Here is a 20762-nt window from a genome sequence, read left to right on the forward strand (position 1 = left end):
TCAAGGCCTTTTCTGCTTCTCACACCGCCCCACCAGCGAGCAGGCTGAGGGTGCACAAGAAGTTGGGAGGGGACACAGCCAGGACAGCTGACCCCAACTGACCAGAGGGATATTCCATGCCATATGACGTCATGCTCAGCATGTAAAGCTGGGGGAAGAAGAAGGAAGGGATAGGGGGACATTTGGAGTAATGGCGTTTGTCTTCCCAAGTAACCGTTACACGTGATGGAGCCCTGCGTTCCTGGAGATGGCTGAACACCTGCCTGCCGATGGGAAGTGGTGAATGAATTCCTTGTTTTGCTTTGCTTGCCTGCGCGGCTTTTGCTTTACCTATTAAACTGTCTTTATCTCAACCCACGAGTTTTCTCACTTTTACTCTTCTGATTCTCTCCCCCATCCCACCCGGCGGGGAGTAAGCGAGCAGCTGTGTGGTGCTTAGTTGCCAGCTGGGCTTAAACCACGACGTATGTGATGTCTGGACACACAGAATTTCTTGCTTGTTTGGGGTTTTAGTCAAGCTAAGCTCACTTTTAGTTATATCATAATTTTCATATTCGTAGAGTCAAAATCAGAAGGTGCCAGTAATTCATGCAAAATCAACCTGCGTTATTGATTCATTCTAACCAGTAAGCCAGAATATATTAATAGTATAGACTTACCTAAGCAATAATTCAAAAGATAAATTATTTACAAGAATTTCATCAAGGCAGTTATAGAGTGTTATGTTTAAAATGCTTAGCAGTTAAGCTGTGAATTAGACTAACAGGAAGGTGTTAGAGGAGAAACGCATGAGTAATAAGTGACTAGATGGGTTTTTCCATTATTAAAGTATCCCTGTGCTGTCCTACCCTTGTCTTCAGTTCCCTCTGCTCTTCCTCTGCTCTCAGAGTTGGATTACACTCTGGATTATGACGGGGAAATTCAAACTGTAACGGTTACCACTGTAACAGTGCTAATTTGTGACTGAGGAATGATCTGTCATGGAGGGAAAGAAGGTCTAACTGCAGAAGGGGTTAAACTGGCTGGCAGCAGGAATGCCAGAGACAGAATGACTCCCTGTAAGGGAGTGAAGTTTCCCCGTGGTGAGGAGATAAGAAACAGAAACACCAGCAGCTGGTTATCTTGTAGCAATCCTGGAATGCAAGGGTTCAGTGGATCAAGCTCAGGGGCCACCTTTGGGCAGCAGAGTTGGGCTGGGGGATGGACCCATGGCCGGGCTAAAGTGCCCCATGCAACCGCTCTGGGGATTGGTGCTGGTGCAAGTGGATATAAGGAATCAGCTTGTGACACGGCTTTGCAGATTCCTTGTAGAACCGCTTATGGTGGTTGAACTCTGCCCAATGCATTGTTCATTAATTTTTTATATATATTAAAGCACAAACGTGTTTAAATCACCTCACGGGGTACCATAAAAATCCGCCAACAATTACACCCAGACAGGCAGAGTTTCAACTGTTCTGTTTGTACTGGTCCTCTGGACTCATACTGTAGTCAGTGCAGAACAAACATACTTTATAGGTGTAAATCATTTGATCAGCTTTTATGTATACCTGGAGATAGGATGAATTGTGCAGGTTTCTTTTTTCTTTTTTAACTTTGAAATAGAGGAAAGTGTGAAGCAGAAGAGTTTTTAAATGGTTAAATAAAATACTGAAATTACTTCCAGACTAGACAAAACTTTTTAGGATTGCTGTTATTATTGCTATCATTTTATCATCATCATTATTATCATTAAAGTTTTGTTGAAAATGCAAAGTATAATATAATCTACAACATAATAGCAAGAAAATGATAATTATTTTTATCCTTTTATTCAGACACCAAACTGAAAATTCCATTAAACAAATAATGTTATTCATAAGTGATGATAGTTCAAATACCTTGACCCCCAAAATTTTCAAAAGTGACTTCTGATTTTAGGTGTCTCAGTATGGTGGGGAAGAAACTCCACACAGCACAAACCCCAAATTAAAAATAATATATGGAAATCAAAGCTACACAGGCTGTGATTTTCAGAGGGGCTTAAAAGAGGTAATTTTTCCATTACCACCAAAATTTCAAGAGAGGGAGGACTCTAACCCTCTTATTTCCATTGAACTCTCAAATTACAGAAGCCAAAACTGCTGACTGCATTCAGTGGCATCAAACTTCAGCCCACTGCTTTTATTACTGGTTTGTTTGCAACAGAAATTACTCTGAAAGCACTCATAGGATTTTCAAGGGAATCTAAGAGATTTAGATAACTACATCACACCTATTCGGGGAATCCTGTTTCATCTAAAAAAAAAAAAAAATCACATTAATCTGCAGGTCCACGACCCGTAAAGCAATCCAGCAATAACATTTTAATAAATGACTCAATTAATCCCTGGTGCTGTTCTGGTATATGTGGTCAGTGAGGGGAACTGGACACCTTTACTGATCCCTATGTCTTCTGTTGATCACTACTTTCTTGATGAGCAATACCTCTTTTACTGAGGTATTCTGGGAGGGGCTGGGAAGGAGGAGTGCTTTCCATAGCATACATTGTTCTACTTCACTGGTGATATCTGAGGTGTTTTTAAAAAGTCCCAATGATCTGGGTACCCATTTCAACTGCTGGGTACCCATTTCAACTGGAAACAAGGTGACTAAATGCCCTTTGTAAAAAGAGGATGTCAGAAAAACTACTGATTTGGTTGCCGCCGTCCTTAAGTCTTCCAGGAAGAAGATAGCCATTTACCCCTGAGCAGCCTAAGAAGAGATGGCTGTACTTAGTTCACTGACATGATCTGAGGTTGGAGAAGGTAGAATCTGTAGGGGGCAGGACAGAAAGAACTTATGAAATGTTAAAGAAATTAGAACTTCGGTCAAAATATTATCAAAGTTTTTATGGAGAAAGCATCCAAATTTCAGGGACAATGAGCATGTAACTCCAATGGATCATTTCAGACAAAGCATCAAAATCCCTTTTTTCCCTTGGTCTTGTGCAAAAGGGGTATTCAAATCACTTAAAGGCAGATAACCAAGAACTAAGATTTAATGACCTAACTTTGAGGCTTTTCCTATAGTTAGTAGAGAAAAATAAACACCTCTAGACAATGACTTCTCCTACCTGTTTTGAATATCAGCCAAAGCAAGGGATGAAATGCTCTCTGGAATTGCCAACACTTTGCTATTGAACGTAAAAGGAACCTACACACATAGCTCAGAAACTGGAAAAGTTCTATGTCAAAAAATAAGTTAATCCTTCCCCATCTTGAGATGACCATCTTGTAAGACATTTATAGCTATGTAGGTAGTTTCCATGGTTTCTGCACTATAATGGAAATTAAGACTGCAAATCCCATTGGAGGTTTTGGAAATCTTGACTTAGCAGGCAGGCAACATATATGGGTTCTCAAACTGACTTTCACATCTACCCCACAGTTTGCTGGAAGATGTGTGTAGCTAGCATGAAAACACAAAACCTGAGACATCTCCAATAGAGAGATCGTCATCTGTTCTCCTCTTACAGTCTGTGCAGAGAAATAAGTAATTCTAGGACATCAGCTTTCTCACCAGATGTGATAGTCTATATTAGGATGAGACTAACTGTACTGTAGGACTGCCTTTATTTCTTTATTAACTGTAAAGAGAGCTGGAGACATTGCTTTTAGTGACTTTTTGTTACTATTTCTGATTGCTTTATAGCCATTCTTAGAGTTTTTTATTTCTCTGCATAAACTTTTAGCTTTAATTGCAGGAGTATAGCTATCACTACAAAAGTTGATGTGCTCACACATAAATGTGTGGTATTACTGTAAAAAGCTACTGTATTGGGTTTACATGGCAAAGTTTTGGTAGCAGGGAGGCTGCAGGGGTGACCTCTGTGAGAAGAAACCAGGGGCTGCCCCTGTGCTGGACATGGACAGAGCCAGCTCCAGCTGCCTCCAAAATGGACCCACCACTGTCCAAGGCTGGGCCAATCAGCAATGCTGGGGGTGCCTCTGTGATGAGATGTTAAATAAAGGGCAAAAAAGGCTGAACAGAGAGAGGAGGAGGAAACAAAAAGAGTGAGAAACAGCAGAAAGAACAGCAAGGTCAGTGAAGGAAGAAGCGGAGGAGGTGCTCCAGGTGACAGAGCAGAGATTCTCCTGGAGCCTGTGGAAGAGATCACAGTGAGGCAGATATCCACCGCAGCCCATGAAGGAGCCATGCTAGAGAAGATAGATATTCCCTGAGGGAACTGCGGCCCATGAAGAGCCCATGCTGGAAGAGATTTTCCTGACAGGAATGGCAGCCTGTGGAGAGGAACCCATGTTGGAGCACATTTTTTCCTGAGGGACTGCAACAACTGAGAGCCCACAACAGAACTGGGGAAAAGCGTGAGAGGGAAGGACCATGAAAGAGAAATATCTATGTTCTGGCCACAGCCCCGCCTCCCCCTGCCATTCCCTCTGCCCTGGTCGGGGTGGAGATACAGGAGTCTGGAGTGTAGGAGTAAAGTTAACGATGGGAAAGGTGTTGTTTTAATGTTTGTCTTTGTTTCTTACTACCCAAATCTATTTTAATTGGCAATAATTTAAATTAATTTTCTCTGGTCAAGTTTGTTTTGCCTGTGACAGTAATTGGTAAGCAATCTCCCTGTCTTTGTCTCGACTCACGAGTTTTCTCATGCTATTTTCTTCCCCTGTCCCGTCAAGAAGGGGGAGTGAGTGAGCAGCTGGGTAGGAGTTTGGCCCTTAGTGAAGGTCAGCCCACCACAGTGTACTGGTTTTGGCTGGGATAGAGGTAATTTTCTTCACAGCAGCCAGTATGTTGCCATGTTATGAATTTGTGATGAAAACAGTGTTGATGACACACTGATGTTTTAGCTATTGCTGAGCAGTGCTTACACAGCATCAAGGCCTTTTCTGCTTCTCAGGCTGCCCCTGCAGCGAGTAGGCTGGGGGGGTGCATAATAAGTTGGGAGGGGACACAGCTGGGACAGCTGACCCCAGCTGACCAGAGGGATATCCAACACTATATGACATCATGCTCAGCGATAAAAGCTGGGGGAAAGAGGGAGGAAGGGGAGGATGTTTGGGGTTATGGTGTCTGTCTTCCTAAGTAACCATTATGTGTAACAAAGCCCTGCTTTCCTGGAGATGGCTGAACACCTGCCTGCCGATGGGAAGTAGTGAATGAATTCCTTGTTTTGCTTTGATTGCCTGCACGACTTTTGCTTTACCTATTAAACTGTCTTTATCTCAACCCATAAGTCTTCACACTTTTACCCTTCCGATTCTCCCCCCATCCCAACCGGGGGGAGTGAGCAAGCGGCTGTGTGGTGCTTAGCTACCTACCAGGGTTATCCCACATCACACAGCTATGTATGTATGTATGTATGTAACTTTACTTGCAGCTATAGCATTTTAGATAGTATCTACATACCAATTAAAAATATAGCTACAACAAAGGTATTGCTTAGTCTGTGGAGTAGTATTTTTTTTTCATTTACATTTTTCCTTCTTTTGACCTTTTGTAAACTAGGCATATTGTTGTCTGAACTTACCCTTAGAAGTAGCTTTTTTCTCAAATATAAAGTTTTTTAAAAAAGAAATGGCTGCTTTACAGATAATGCAGTTGGGGATCATCTCATTCACATTTAGATATCTGTGCTATAAATGCTTATAGGTAGATTAAAGATTATATATAGTATTTATAAATGCATATGAAAGCATCTAAATGTTTTTTATAATCGATGGAGACAAAGTACTATTTCTGAGTTTAAAATAATATACTTACTTGGAGACTGAAAAGAGAAACTGTGCTACTATCTTAAATGTATACACGTTTTAGATGTGTACATCTAACAGCTGACCTTACCCTCAGATTCTTTGCTCTACATAAAGAGCTGAGTATAAACATGATCAGAGCAATTATCTGGTCAGCTAGACTGAATTTTTGCGTTGTTTTGAAAAGCTACCCATAACTGACTTGGCCTAGCTCAGCTTGAAAAATTAGCGTTTATGCCTGTGTCCATACCACCAGAATACTCACAATCCTTGTTGAATTCATTAGATGTAAGTAAAATAAATTGTAAAAATATATCTACACTTCACAGGAAACAGTAGAAGCAAAGCTTATTTGTGTAAGTGTTATAATGGAACAAACCCAGAAACGCCAGTGTTTACATGTGAGATACAAGACTGTATAAAATAAATGTCTAATGGCCATTGGCCTTACCATTTCAAAGGGAATGGAATTTCAGGTTTCTAGTCCTGAACATTTTCTAGTCAAGAGTAGGCACTTGATAGGGACTCTGAAGTTAGGCACTGTTTCATCCCACCTAATTTAAGACATCTACAACACTTACAACTTACAACTTACCACTGGGCTAGACGTAATAGGTTTCCTTTGTAGTCAGCAAAGAGAAGTAGGTCCATTTTTGGTATAATTTTTCTGTGTTACTTGAGATGTGAATGATGACATTAATGATTATTAGAAATAATAACTTCTCTCCAATTTTCTTTTGATGGAGAGAGTTTGCATGGACCACTCTTGACTTTTGATTTCATAGATTTCAAGTATGCATGAATCAGGTGTCACAAAGAACAAGTAGCTTACCCTGAGCAGGATGCGATGCATGCATAAAGGCAAACTGTGTTTTGGGATCACTATCCTAAAAACAAGTGGTAGTGTTGCCTGGCTCTCCAGAGTTTGTTTTGATTTGCAATAGGGCTAAAAGTAATAGGAAATCTAAATAAAGATTCATCTTAATTTTATATATTCACTACTTAGGCATACTGTCTAAATTAGTTCTTTACTCAGTGGACAGGAACAGAAACATTTGAAGGGTGACACCAATCTTAAGGTGTGGTGAATTACTCTTTCAAGGTGCTGGTCCATCTTCACTGATAGCAGTGGGAGCCTGGATGACTAGCTTAGATGTAGACAACTAACTTTCTAGATGATTAAACAGAGTTGAGTTTAATATCTTCTCTGAAGGGTGAAGAAGCTGAAATAAAATTTTGACTTGAAATTGTCTCTGATGAAACTTCATGTACAGGGTGTTTGCTACCTCACTGATGTGCTTGAAAGCTCTGGAGAAAAAAATGGTTTTCCAACTAGCTCCCAGTTTCACATACTACACCTCAAGCCAATCTTACATGAAGAAAGTGTCCTTTTGCTTCAGAAGTACTTTCCTCATGCCTTGCTTGATGTCATTGTTCCTTAGGCTATAGATGACAGGGTTCAGAACTGGGGTAACCACAGAGTAAAAGACAGAGACAGTCTTGTTGAAATCAAAAGTCTGGATGGTCTTGGTGCGAATGTACATAAAGATGGTGGTCCCGTAGAAAATGGTGACAATGGTCAGATGGGAGGCACAGGTAGAGAAGACTTTGCTGCGTCCTTCAGCTGTGGGTATGTGCAAGATGGTGGCCACAATGAAGATGTAGGAGATCATGGTGAGGATGAAGGAGCTCATTAGTACTATTGTGCCCACCACAAAGTTGATGACTTCGATTTCAAAGATGTCTTGGCACGAGAGCTCCATCAAAGGTGGTGAGTCACAGAAGAAGTGGTTGATGATGTTGGAACCACAGAAAGGCAGTCGGAAGATGAAGGCAGTGGGAAGGGCAGGTGCAAGGAAGCCACCCAACCAAGACCCCAGAGCAAGCCATAAACAAGCTCTGTGATTCATAATGGTGGTGTAATGCAATGGATTGCAAATGGCCAGGTAACGATCATAGGCCATGCTAGTCAGTAGGAAGCATTCAGCTGAGCCAAGGAAGAAGAAGATGTACAACTGTGTGAAGCAGCCAGTGATAGAGATGGTCTGTGACTGAATAGCAATGTTAGCCAGCATCTTGGGCACCGTCACAGTAGTGTAGCCAATGTCTAGGAAGGAGAGATTGCTGATAAAAAAGTACATTGGAGTATGAAGGCGGTAGTCCATGCCAATGACCAAGATGATGGCCACATTCTCTGTGAAGGTCAGTGAGTACAGTAGAAGGAAGGTAGCAAAGACAACCAGCTCGACTTCCCTGACATTGGGAAATCCTAGGATGATGAATTCAGTTACCAAAGTCCTGTTGTCAGAAACCATGTCCTAGAGGGGATGGGAAAATGGAGATACAGTGAAGGAATGCTATTCAGAATGATCTGAAGGGAAGAACAAAGGGAAAGGGAGAGGTAATTTTTACCACCTGTCACATCCAACCATCCAGTTTCTGGATCAGTCTCAAGGGTAACCCACATTTTCCCATTGACAATGCCAGGACCGGACAACACTGTTTTATACACCTAAAATAAGATACATCTACAGTGTCACATATTTGAGTTTCTTAATTCACTCATTGTTCCTGATCCCCTGTCCATGTTGCACATACGTTGACTGACTTTGGTTAGGCAAATTAATTCCCTCTGAGGAGGAGATGAAGAATATTTCACTCCAGGGATCATCTCTTAGTAGGCTTCAGGGATGATGCTATACTGGGCTTACTTCCTTTAACATAACAAACTTTTCCAACACTATCTCAGCTGGCATTGCAGCCTCAAAACTACCATGTGCACTTCTGCCATGACCAACGGCAAGCCATACAAACTTACAGTGTTACATTGCTCAAGGGCCAGGGATCACCCTTGAGGTAGGCATCTTTCAAAAGTGTCTCCATACACAATTAAGAGAAATGTCTGTTCCTGACTACCTCTGAGATAACTTCATCAATATGAAAGATTTAATATCTACCTCTCTGCTAACCAGCATTGGCTATTTTGTCAGTTATGGGAAACAGTTACCTCTTGAAAAGCCATAAGCAAATGAGGAGCTTTAGAGAGACTGGGAATACAGGGGAAACACAACAGGATTGAGGAGAAACAGAGAAATATAACTGCCACACAGCACCAATTATTTTGTCAAGGCCAAAGTAACAACACAAAGAACAGGGAGAAGATATGAGAAGTAGGCAACAGAAAAAAGCAGCATCAACATGACAAGAAAGAGTTATATAAAAAAAAATGAGATTACTGCCACAGAATTTAGGGAGTTTTTACATATATATATAATATCTACAGCTAGCATATAAAGAAGAGATACATGGCAATAGAACAAAACATTTCCGTAGGGCTGGTAATATGACATTTCCTCTATATGTAACTTATACCAAGATGGGAAACCTTCTGGGACATCCAGATCCTCTGTTGGACACAAATGAAGCCCATATAACACGCTTAGACATAGACATCTAACTGTAAGATATCTAGAGGAAATAACATGAGTCCCCGTTTGCTATTCACATGGGTTAATTTTTGTATTTAACACGACAATTTAAAACTTTCAGGGAAAATCTAGCCAAAACATTTGAAAATTTAAAAACTGAACAGAGGAGCAGTCAGAAAGAGCAAAGCTGAACAGCAGAATAATAAATACCTATCAAACCACAACTATTAAAATTTTTGAAATTTTCCACTGAAAATGTTTTATTTGCGGTTTTAATTTTCTAATTAAAACTTGAAAATTTTGAAAGTATGTAATTAATAAAATAGGAAAATTTCTTTCACAAAAGCAAAATTGTCCTTAGAACACTTTCTTTCAACCAGGACACAAATCCATCTTAATTTTGTCCCTGCTTAATTTATCTGAAGTAACACAAAACATTGTAAGATTGACTTGGGGGGAGGAAACAAAAGCAAAATTGAAAACATTTTATGAAGGGATGAATCAGCTTCTAAAAATGACAGTTTCTCTCCATTGACCACAGCATGATCCTGATATCGATTCTCTTCTAAAGTAGCTGCCTGAATTAGGTTTCAAGAATTGGCTCTACAAACTACTGCCAAAAGTGGAAACAAGGGAGCTTTTCACCACAGTTACTGAAAAGTCTACACGAGGATGACATGAATTGCTGCCTAAGCTTCACTGACAACATTCAGTGGACTTCTGCCAAATCTGAGTGGAGTTTAGGTACTCAGGTCACACCTAGATTGATGAAAAACCCATAGGCACTGAAGAGGTGAATATACTTGGCTGAGAGTCTGAGTGAAATAATTCTCTCTGTGTCAAGGAAGGTTGAGGGTACTGGAAGTTCCTCAAGGGAGTATCTCAGTCCTGTGTGTTACTCAGTCCTGCCTTAGTCCTTCCCTGAGAAAGACAAATGCCTTTTATTTCTGTTGTACTCAGTTCACAGGAAAATAACACTTTCCAGAGATCAGGTCCTAGTTGGGTTGGAAAATTGTTGTGATGAGGAGATTGGAGCATAAGTCTTTTCTTCAAGATCTATGTTCAGAGGCCTCAAACATGGAAAGCTGTTTTCAAAGTTGGGGATGGGGGCAGGATCCTTGAATGAGCGCTGGTGACAGTGGGATCAAATAGTCTATCAGATGTATCTGTGAATGCTGGTAAAGATACACTGGACTGTGCTGACAAAGAGCCTGATCTGATGTATTTGCTTTCCCTACAACAGCAATGCTGAGCTCCTCCAGAGAATATAGAAAAACCCAGTTTGCAGTGATGCCTACCTACTACCTGTGCCTGCCCGAACTTTGTGGCTCCACCACCACGTGATTTACTGAAAACTTCATTTCCTTGCACAGTCATTGGTAGCAAAGTCTCAAGGGTAGGTAGGAAGAGAGCTCACAGTGCCAGGAAAAACAGCCCTCTGAACTCAAGACTTTTATAGGTAAAGCTGATTATCAGAGGCAGATGCAAACAAAACAAAGATCTCAAAATGATAGCTGAATCCAGCACTGTCTATTTCAAATACTTTGAACCTCAGGTGATCTCCTGGCATTACCCATCTGACTGCAGTTTAGTAGCTGAGGACAAATGAGGTTCATGGACAAGGTTAAGCTTTATTTTCTGTGACACAGATGTCATCACCCATGAAACTAACTGGCTCCCAAGGGCTGTGGCTTTGGCATAAGGGCCAGGAAGATGATGATCTGGGGAGACTGGGCGGGGATGGCTCTGGGCTGTAAGGTGAACACACCTTGACTGTATTTCTCACTGTGCCTAGGAAGGTGGAACTGTTGCTGTTTATGCTTGCTTTCTCTAGAGAAGCATAAGAAAAACTCGGAAAAGAAAGGAAAAAGTAATGTGGAAATGTAGAACTCCACTCTTGCAGAGAAATGAAGTTGATTTCTCCCCCACTCCATTAATATTTAGCAAAAAGTATGAAAATTCCTGGGAGCAAAATGAAGCTTAGCTGTCAGGATAGGAGTATTTTTCAGGGGTTAAGGATTGTCTGAAAGCAGTTGAAAAATGTGAGAAATAGTTAACTTGTTATGAAACACTGCCATGGGTAAATTTACCTGGTAAAGGTTCATATATTTATCCTTTTATTTATTTATCTCACCTGACAGCAAAATATATTCAGAGGAGCTCTTTGTGGTGATAACAACACCTAGCAAAATCTTTGGGAGGTTTTGGTTTTGAGACCATCAGGGGAAACCAAAATATTCAACAGGTAGCACAGACTTGTTCTGACTCAAGGAAATACTGGATAGATGCTGACCAGAGGTTTCATGTGTTTGGGAATTTATATTTCTCTGTGCCAAAAATGCATTTCTTTTAACAACACTTTAGACACCATGATTCAAAGCTTTTCCTTCATGAAAAAAAAGAAAAAAAGAAAAAAATTATAAAACCCCAAACCTTCCCATTTTAGCATCAGATTAAAAAATAAGATGTTAACAAAGTTATGAATATTTTAGTCAACGTGTTAACTACTTTATGTAACCAAAGCTTTAAACCTTTTTGGATTGAAGAACCATGAAACTCAAATACAAAGTACTCCCAAATACCATCAAATGTATACATAACCCTTTAGTCAAAAAATGCCATTAAAAAATTAGTAATATTTTTTAAGGAAAAATTAGCTGAAAACTGATGCAGATTTAAATTTAACATCCAAAGCTGACTCTATAATCCAAATTCACATACATTAATCTGGAAAAAAAACCCTCCTAAGAGCTAGAAACAAAACAATTAACAAACTGTTTTCTTATTCTTCTATCTTTTCCCCTTCCTTTATTGTTCAAAATATCAAAATGAAATTAATAGGAAGACTTCATGAAACCCAAATGTTGGAGTTTGTCTCATCTTTTTCAGAAAGAAAATATATTTAATGAAAAATAGTATGTCATTGGCTGCAGTTTTGAAAGAAATTTTCAATCAGTCTTTGATGTAATTTTACACTTGCAATTCGGTACCAAACAAGAAGAGAGGTGTTTAAAATTTATTTCATTTGGGAGAACCACAGGTAACCACAAACTCCTTATCAAGCATCTCATATCAAGTAGCACCTAGGTTTCATTGAATAAACAGCATTTTTGTTTCTTCTGGAAATTTCATTTGGGTTATATCGCTGAGAAAAGTTGTAATGGGCAAATACCAGATAGTAAGGTTTTTTTTGTTTTGGTTTTGGTTTTCTAAGTCATGCATGTATTCATCTTCTGACTACTTTATGCACAGGATAGCCTTTGCTAGAGTTGCCATGGGGAAACCGTAACGACCTTGTTTGGCTGTTGAACACTCTGGCATTCTGAAAAGCATGAGGCAGTATAGATACGGAGCATTTGTCAATTAAAAAATCTTACCGTGCCAGTCCCTCCTCTGTCAAAGGTAATCTTGTATGTTCCTTCTGTGCTTAGTTCATTATCATTAATCTGGTGGTGGAATCTGAGAATGAACAAATGCAGAGTATTAATAGATTAGTTTGTGATGGACTATCATTACAGTTACTGTATGTAACTGTTACTGTATGTAACTAGTTACTCAGGTGTCTATTCAAACTTGTTAACTTCTGTTAGTGAATCCTAATTATTTTCCCATATTTAAATAAAACCTCTAATTGTTAATTAATAAACAACCAGCTCTGTTAATTTATAAATGTTACATGTAAGAATTATTATTAGAATTATATGAATTGCTGAGAGATCCTACCTGCCCTTTGCTATGCAGGACCTTTCTTATTGTATTTGTTATGAAAATCAAAAATCGTAACAACAGTGACAGTTAAAGACCTCTGAAATGTAAACTCATACCAATTTTTCAAAGCTGCTACATGAGTCACCCTTCAAATAAATAATCATTAAGAACATTATCAGTACAGTAAGTTCAAGACATCATTATATAAAGAACAAAATCATAGCAAAGCAAGCTATATAATCCAAATGCATATAGGAAAACACACAAGATAATACCAGTAAATGCCAGTCATCACCACTCTCTGTTATTCAATTATTACCTTATCCAAGAATGTCTTACATCTTGTTTTAATTTTTAATATCTCAAGGTTTCTATGGAGCTGAATCTGGCTAGATGGAAAACAATGTGGAGGAGAGGAGAGGAGAGGAGAGGAGAGGAGAGGAGAGGAGAGGAGAGGAGAGGAGAGGAGAGGAGAGGAGAGGAGAGGAGAGGAGAGGAGAGGAGAGGAGAGGAGAGGAGAGGAGAGGAGAGGAGAGGAGAGGAGAGGAGAGGAGAGGAGAGGAGAGGAGAGGAGAGGAGAGGAGAGGAGAGGAGGAGAAGTTTTTATGAGCTGCTAGGCTGCTACATTTCTACAGTATTTGAAGTATAAAAGAAAGATGTAAAAAGTCAGTTGAGATGGAAACAATTCTGTTAAGGTGACAGTTGCTGACAAGAAGACATAAGCAGAGAATGCTGCTTATTTACCTTTTTAATCTTTTCAGATTTTGAGAGTATTAATATATTTCAAAATTAGCAAAACTAGAATTGACACTGATGTCAGAGGTCTTTTTTTGTGAGTTGGGTGCCTGAACTAGAGGGCCATGATTAGCTTCTACTGATTCATGCTGCCTTCTACTAGCCTATTTAAAGGTCCTGGGTCCTTTTGTTTGTCACTCACAGCAACTTGCAACAGCCTGAGTCAGATCCTTGGAGACATTATGAGCTCCATGGCATTGTCAGCACCACAGGGAAGGCTGTGTCTCAGCCACATATGTTAACCTTTGAATTTTGTCCTTAGTGGGGAGTAAAAAAAACCCTAAACCCAAGAATGGAAGGTATGGAGGGGAGGCAGCAGAAATTGACTTCAAGACACCAAGGGTGGGTTCATGAGCCTAAATCTAGGTATGTGCATATGTATGGCTTGTCTTGTCCTGACTTTTATTAGAATCCTGTTCTCCCATTATGGGGAGAAATGGCCTCCTTTCTGAGAAGGGGAAGGAGTGTTGATGACCATTTTGAGATGAAGATTAGACTAGACACCAAGTTTTCTGTGACTGTGAATGCTATGGATGTAAATTTCAGCTTCCCTTTCATACGCATATTTTTCCTCTACTGCAAAAGTGCCTCAACCACAAAGAAGGGCAACGCATGTGAACACCTCTAGAAAATGTACTTATGCAACATTTTTAATCTCAAAGAAAGTTGTGAGGCAACTCTCTGAAATTCATTTTGTTTCCACCTTCTCTTTCACATTGCCCGAATGTTCTGGATTTGAAGGGTTAGCCAGATGAATCTATGATGTTGAGGTTTCTCTTGACTGATAGTTTACCTTTCCATAAATGTTATTGCAAGAAGTTGGCAAGTTCTGTAGGAGCAGGGGCCAGCTTTCAGTTTATTAATGAGGTCCTCATGTGAATAATTAGTACTGGGGGAACATTTTGGAGAAAGCAACGCACCTTTTCATCACTTTCATTGGCACTGTTACAGGAAGGACAGGAAGGGAACACAAGGGGAGGGACTTGCCCTTTATGTGACAGAGCAGATGAAGTGCATGGAGTGCTGCCTGGGGATAGAAGAAGAGCCAACAGAGATTGTATCGGTTAGGATTAAGGAGAGGACAGGTAAAGGTGACATTATACTGGGTGTCTGCTATAGGCCATCTGACCAGGAAGAACAAGTGAATGACAACAGACAAATAGGAACAGCCTCATGTTCTCAGGCCCTCATCCTCACAGGGGACTTCAATGACCCTGAGGGACAACACAGCAGGACATAAGCAATCCAGGAGGTACCTGGAGTGCATTGATGATAACTTCCTCCTCCAAGTGTTTGAGGAGTCAATGAGGACAGGTTCTCTGCTGGACTTCATCATCACCAAGAAGGAGTGGGTCATTAGGGATGTGAAGATCAAAAGCAGCTGTCATGGTTTAACCACAGCTGCCAACTAAGCACCACATAGTCGCTCACTCACTCCCCCTGCCTTGGGATGGGGGAGAGAATCAGAAGAGTAAAAGTGAGAAAACTCATGGGTTGAGATAAAGACAGTTTAATAGGTAAAGCAAAAGGTGTGCATGCAAACAAAGCAAAATAAGGAATTCATTCACTACTTCCCATCGGCAGGCCAGTGTGGCATATGAAGGCACAGACTCCTGCTATGCGAGGCAAGAATCCTTTTATTGAGATTACACACACAGCTATATATCCTAGTTGCCTGCCCGCTCATTCCTGTACTTTTCTCATTCCTGTACATGAGTTCTATTTTGGCATCGGTTCCAGTGAGGCGCTGCAGCGTTTGTTCTCAGGTCTGTATCAGTCTATTTATGCGTCAGCTGAAACTATCTACAGTTCCCCAAATATCCTTGTTTTAGTTCATTTCCCACGGATCCTTCATTCTTCTGTCCATGTGATGCAATGGGCAGGTCTGGAAACCAGCAAGGACACCACGTAGCCAGAGAAGTGAGTTTTGCAAAAGGGCTGCCTGAGCCTGCATTTTCAATTACTGAAAACACCTATACATCAGCTGCCATTTAAATCCCCACAATTCCCTGCATGGCTGAAATACCTTAATTGGCTTCACCTAACAGCATTTTACTTCATCCTCAACAGCTGAGGCAAAGCATAACAATCTGGGGAAAGCCACAGGCCAGGTGTTCAGCCATCTCCAGGAAAGCAGGGCTCCCACGGTTACATGGGAAGACAAACGCCATCACTCCGAATGTCCTCCCTTCCTCCTTCTTCCCCCAGCTTTTATTGTTGAGCATGATGTCATATGGTATGGAATATCCCTCTGGTCAGTTGAGGTCAGCTGTCCCAGCTGTGTCCCCTCCCAACTTCTTGTGCACCCCCAGCCTACTTGCTGGTGAGGTGATGTGAGAGGCAGAAAAGGCCTTGACTCTGTGTAAGCCCTGCTGGGCAGTAACTAAAACATCCCTGTGTTATCAACACTGTTTTCAGCACAAATCCAGAATATAGCCCCATACTAGCTACTATGAAGAAAATTAACTATCCCAGCCAAACCCAGCACATGCTCGACCCCTTATTCCATACCATTTATGTCATGCTCCTGTGCCACACCATCCAATACATCCTCATTACCCACCACCTCCGTTCCCATACTTTGATATAATAGAGAGATATCACTCCCTTAGTCTATGGACCCCCCCTGTAAAATGTTTGTAAAATGTCCACAAATGTCCACAAAATATGCATTGAGTTAATTTAGTCCATAACGTTGGGTTCCATCTGTTATGGTGGTCACTCAGGACAGGAGAGGTGGTGTGTTGCGTGGAGTTACTGGGCACCAAAGCCAGCTCAGGTGGGGTCACTGCTGCACTTGCACTGCTTCTTGTAAGGCTTGTCCTCCATTGGTTCAGGTAGTTCCTGCTATAGTAATTCCCATAAAATGCAACTCAAATCCCGGGTTACAACAATTTAAAGATATATCCATTACAAATAATGCTTCTTCTCTGGTCAGGCTGTCTATGACCTGGATTAAGGAATTATCCTTGACACACTCCAAGAGTCTCCTGAGCTGCTTACAGCTTGCTGTGCTGCTCTTCCAGCAGACGTCTGGCTGATTGAAGTCCCCCAGCAGGATCAGAGATTGCAAGTGTGATGCTTCCTGTAGCTGAAGTAAGAATGCTTCGTCAACAGGCTCCTCTTCACAGAATCACAGTATCATAGAATCATCAAGGTTGGAAAAGACCTGTAAGATCATCAAGTCCAACCATTGACCCAACACCACCATGCCCACTAAACCATGTGCCAAAGTGCCACGTCTATGTGGTTTTTGAACACCTCCAGTGATGGTAACACCAATACCTCCCTGGGCAGCCTGTTGCAGTGCTTCACCACTCTCTCAGTAAAGAAATTTTTCCTAATATCCAGCCTAAACCTCCCCCAGGTGCAACTTGAGGCCATTTCCTCTTGTCCTGTCACTCATCACTTGGGAGAAGAGACCAACACCCACCTCACCACAGCCCCCTTTCAGGTAATTGTAGAGAGCGATGAGGTCTCCCCTGAGCCTCCTCTTCTCCAGGCTAAACAACCCCAGATCTCTCAGCTGCTCCTCATAAGACTTGTGCTCCAGACCCTTCACCCAGAAGCTTCGTCGCCCTTCTCTGGACACGCTCCAGCACCTCAATGTCCTTCTTGGAGTGAGGGGCCCAAAACTGAACACAGTATTCGAGGTGCGGCCTCACCAGCACCAAGTACAGGGGCACGATCACCTCCCTACTCCTGCTGGCCACACTGTTTCTGATACAGGCCAGGATGCTGTTGGCCTTCTTGGCCACCTGGGCATACTGCTGGCTCATATTCAGCCGGCTGTCAACAAGCACCCCCAGATCCTTTTCCGCCAGGCAGCTTTCCAGCCACTCTTCCCCAAGCCTGTAGTGTTGCATGGGGTTGTTGTAACCCAAGTGTAGGACTCGGCACTTGGCCTTATTAAAACTCTTACAATTGGCCTGGGCCCATCGATCCAGCCTGTTCATATCCCTCTGCAGAGTCTTCCAACCCTCAAGCATATCAACACTCCCACCCAACTTGGAGTCGTCACCTTGGTCAAATGACCTGTAGTAAATGTCAACCACAAGGTCTCCTTTGTTGGCTTGGCCCCTGATTTTTACCCACAAGCTCTCAACCTGTTCATCACTGGTTTTGACAGCTCTGTGCAATCCATCATTTTTTTTACGTAGAGGGTTTCCACTGTCCAATCCAATAAGCATTGAATCTGCCTGTCCCTTCTTCTGTACAGTTGGGGATCCAGTCTCTTGTAATTGCAGGGTCTTGGAGAACAACCTGTCAACTGCTTTTTTTTCATCTCTGGTGCTACATAGCCTGTTGACCTCCTCCCATAGCTCCTTAATTTGGTGGCACAGATCCTCAACCACTGTACACTTCCTGCAGACAAGGACACCGTCTCCCCTGCTCCAGCCTCAGAGAGAGGCACCAAGAATTCCCTGTAGCCTGATTCCTGGAGAGCTGCATCCTCCCTTGGGAACTTGGTCTGAGTTAGACCTCTACTGTTCCAACATGTACTGGTTTTGGCTGGGATAGAGTTAATTTTCTTCATAGTAGCTCATAAACATCTGCCTGCTGATAGGACATAATGAATGAATTCCTCACTTTGCTTTGCTTGTGTGTGCAGCTTTTGTCTTACCTATTAAACTGTCTTTATCTCAACCCACGAGTTTTCTCACTTTTACCCTTCTGATTATTTCCCCCATCCTGCTAATGGGGGAGTGAGCAAGCAGCTGTTAGGGGCTTAGCTGCCTCCCAGGGTTAAACCACAACACGATGGTAGTTTCTCCGGTTTGTGCTGGGGACCATGCCCTGTGGCACATCACCACCATTCTTGAGCACAGATACATGACAATCAGAAGAATTTCTGGCCTCCTTCAGTGCACAAACTGCTGTGTCTGTTGAATGCTGTCTCTCAGGGTGAAAATGTTATTCTTTTTGTCTGCCTGGAGTTTCCTATGTTGCAACTTGTGTCTGAGGCTTCTCATCTTAACTGTGTACCATTAGATAGAAGAAGACAGGAAAAAGATCAACCTTTCACTCTCTCTTCTTGAAGGATGAAGAAATCCAGCTGTCAACCTTTCCTTGTACATTTTATACTTCAGATCCCTAACCATCTCGTGGCCCTCCAGTAGACTCATTCCAGAATGTCAGTGACTTTCTTGTTCTGGAGAGCCCAAATTTGCACACAGTACTGCAGATAAGGTCTCACAAGTACAAAGTATAGTGGAAGAATCACTGCAAAGCTGTTTTCTACCCATTGGCCCACAGCCTGTTTGGTTATGTGAATTTAATGCTTACATTTACCTTTACTGAACTTCATGAATTTGCCCTCATTGAATTTCATAAGGTTCCTGTCAGCTCATTTGTCCAGGCTTTCAAGGTCCTTTTTAATAGCCATCATGTCCTCCTGAGTATTGACTTCTCTCTCTAATTTGGTACTGTGCCCAAACTTTTTGAGAGTACATCCTATCCTTTCAACTGGATCAGTGATAAGGATTTTAAACAGTGTTGACCGGAGTTTTCATGACTGTGTCACCACAGGCATCATAACGTTTTCAGCCTGACAGTCCAGCCAGTTTTCCACCTATCTCATAGCCCATTTATTCAGCCCATGCTCCACCAATATGGCTATAAATATAATTTAGAGAACCATCTCAAAGGCAACAGTCAAGGAAATCACTATCCACCATTCTCTGCTTATCCACAAAGACAGTTATGTCCTCATAGAAGGCAATCAGGTTGGTCGGGCACAATTTTTAATTGGATGTTTATTTTTCCATCACCCTCCTGTCATTCATGTGCTTCTAAATAGCTTCTAGGAGAATTTGGTCAGTGACTATTGAGTTTAAAGTTTAAATTTAAAAGATTTGTCTCTGTTTGACCTATTGTCCTTCCTCAAAAATCAAGGAACCCATGGATCAAGTGATTGCATTCAGACCTATATATGTATTAATGTTTTTTTAAGAGAACCTAAAACACTTTACCTTTTTGTACTGTTTTTTGTTGGGTTTTTTTGTTGGCTTTTTTCTTCATTTTCTTCTATGCCTTCTTTTCCTCCTCTGTTTGTCAGTGCTATTGATCCTTTTTCCTCCACTGCTCCCAGAGGCTGGAGACCACCACCCACACATTTTTTAAAATAATTGCAGGTTTGCTGGATGCTGTTATCTTTGAATAAGAATTTTAAATATCAGTGAGTTACAAAAGAGTTATCTAGAGCTCAGGTCAGAAAAGCTCTTCCTTTCTATAATGTTGCTGTTCTGTGTCACTGATTGAAGCTAGTTTAGGATTAGAGGGCAGACCAGTGTAGGAGACATTGTGATTGGTGTCTGCTACAGACCACCTACACAAAGAAGTACATGAAGCCTTCATCAATAAGCTGGAAGAAGCCTGACATTTGCAGGTCCTGGTCTTCATGGAGGACTTAAATGACCCCAACATCTGCTGGAAGGGAAACACAGCAGGGCACAAGGCATCCAGGAGGTTTCTGAAATGCATTGATGCTATCTTCCTCACACAGGTGTTTGAGAAGCTGATGAGGCAAGGTAGTTTGCTGGGCTACATACTTATAAACAAAAATGAAGTGGCTGGGGATGTTAAGGTCAGGAGCAGCCTTGACTGAAGTGACCATGAGATAGTGGAGTTCAGAAACCTGAGAGAAGGGAACAAGGCAAATACCAAGATCACAACCCTGGTCTTTAGGAGAGCAGAATTTGCCTGTTCAGGGACTTGCTTGGAAGAATCCACTGGGAGACCATTCTGGAGAGAAGAGATTTTCAGATTTCAGATTTTCAGATTTTCAAGGTCCACTTCCTCCAAGCTCCAGAACAGTCTGTTCCCATGTGCCGGAAGTCAAGCAGAAGTGGCAGGAGGCGCACATGAGCAAATAAGAGCTCCTTACTGAAGTTAAACACAGAAAGGAAGCATAGAAGAAGTGGAAGCGGGGTCAGATGTCCTGGGAGTAGCATAGAGACACTGTCTGATGATGCAGGGTTTGAGTTAGGATAACAAAAATTATTTTGGAGCTGAATGTGAGAGGCATGAGAAGGGCAACAAGAAGGGCTTCTGCAGGTATATCATCAGTAAAAGGAAGACTAGGGAAAATGTA

The 20762-nt window shown here is 41.6% G+C and overlaps 1 protein-coding gene across 1 annotated transcript; it reads right to left on the minus strand.

The window, feature by feature from the left end:
• Positions 1–2216: 2216 nt before the first annotated feature.
• On the minus strand, positions 2217–8053 carry LOC104257114 (olfactory receptor 6F1). Its single transcript, XM_009811785.2, has 2 exons — positions 7145–8053; positions 2217–2243 (listed from the first exon to the last, which is right to left on the minus strand). The coding sequence occupies exons 1-2, from the start codon at positions 8051–8053 to the stop codon at positions 2217–2219; spliced, it is 936 nt and encodes a 311-aa protein (XP_009810087.1).
• Between the last annotated feature and the right edge of the window lie 12709 nt (positions 8054–20762).

The sequence above is a fragment of the Gavia stellata genome, chromosome 28 (genome assembly GCF_030936135.1).
Source record: "Gavia stellata isolate bGavSte3 chromosome 28, bGavSte3.hap2, whole genome shotgun sequence".
In the NCBI taxonomy this organism is placed as follows: domain Eukaryota; kingdom Metazoa; phylum Chordata; class Aves; order Gaviiformes; family Gaviidae; genus Gavia; species Gavia stellata.

Coding starts and splice junctions, on each gene's coding strand:
- LOC104257114 (XM_009811785.2), bottom strand. CDS start 8,053: ATGGTTTCTGACAACAGGACTTTGGTAACTGAATTCATCATCCTAGGA. Junction 2,244..7,144: donor TCAAGCAAGGCATGAGGAAA/GTACTTCTGAAG, acceptor GGTGTGATGTAG/TTATCTAAATCTCTTAGATT.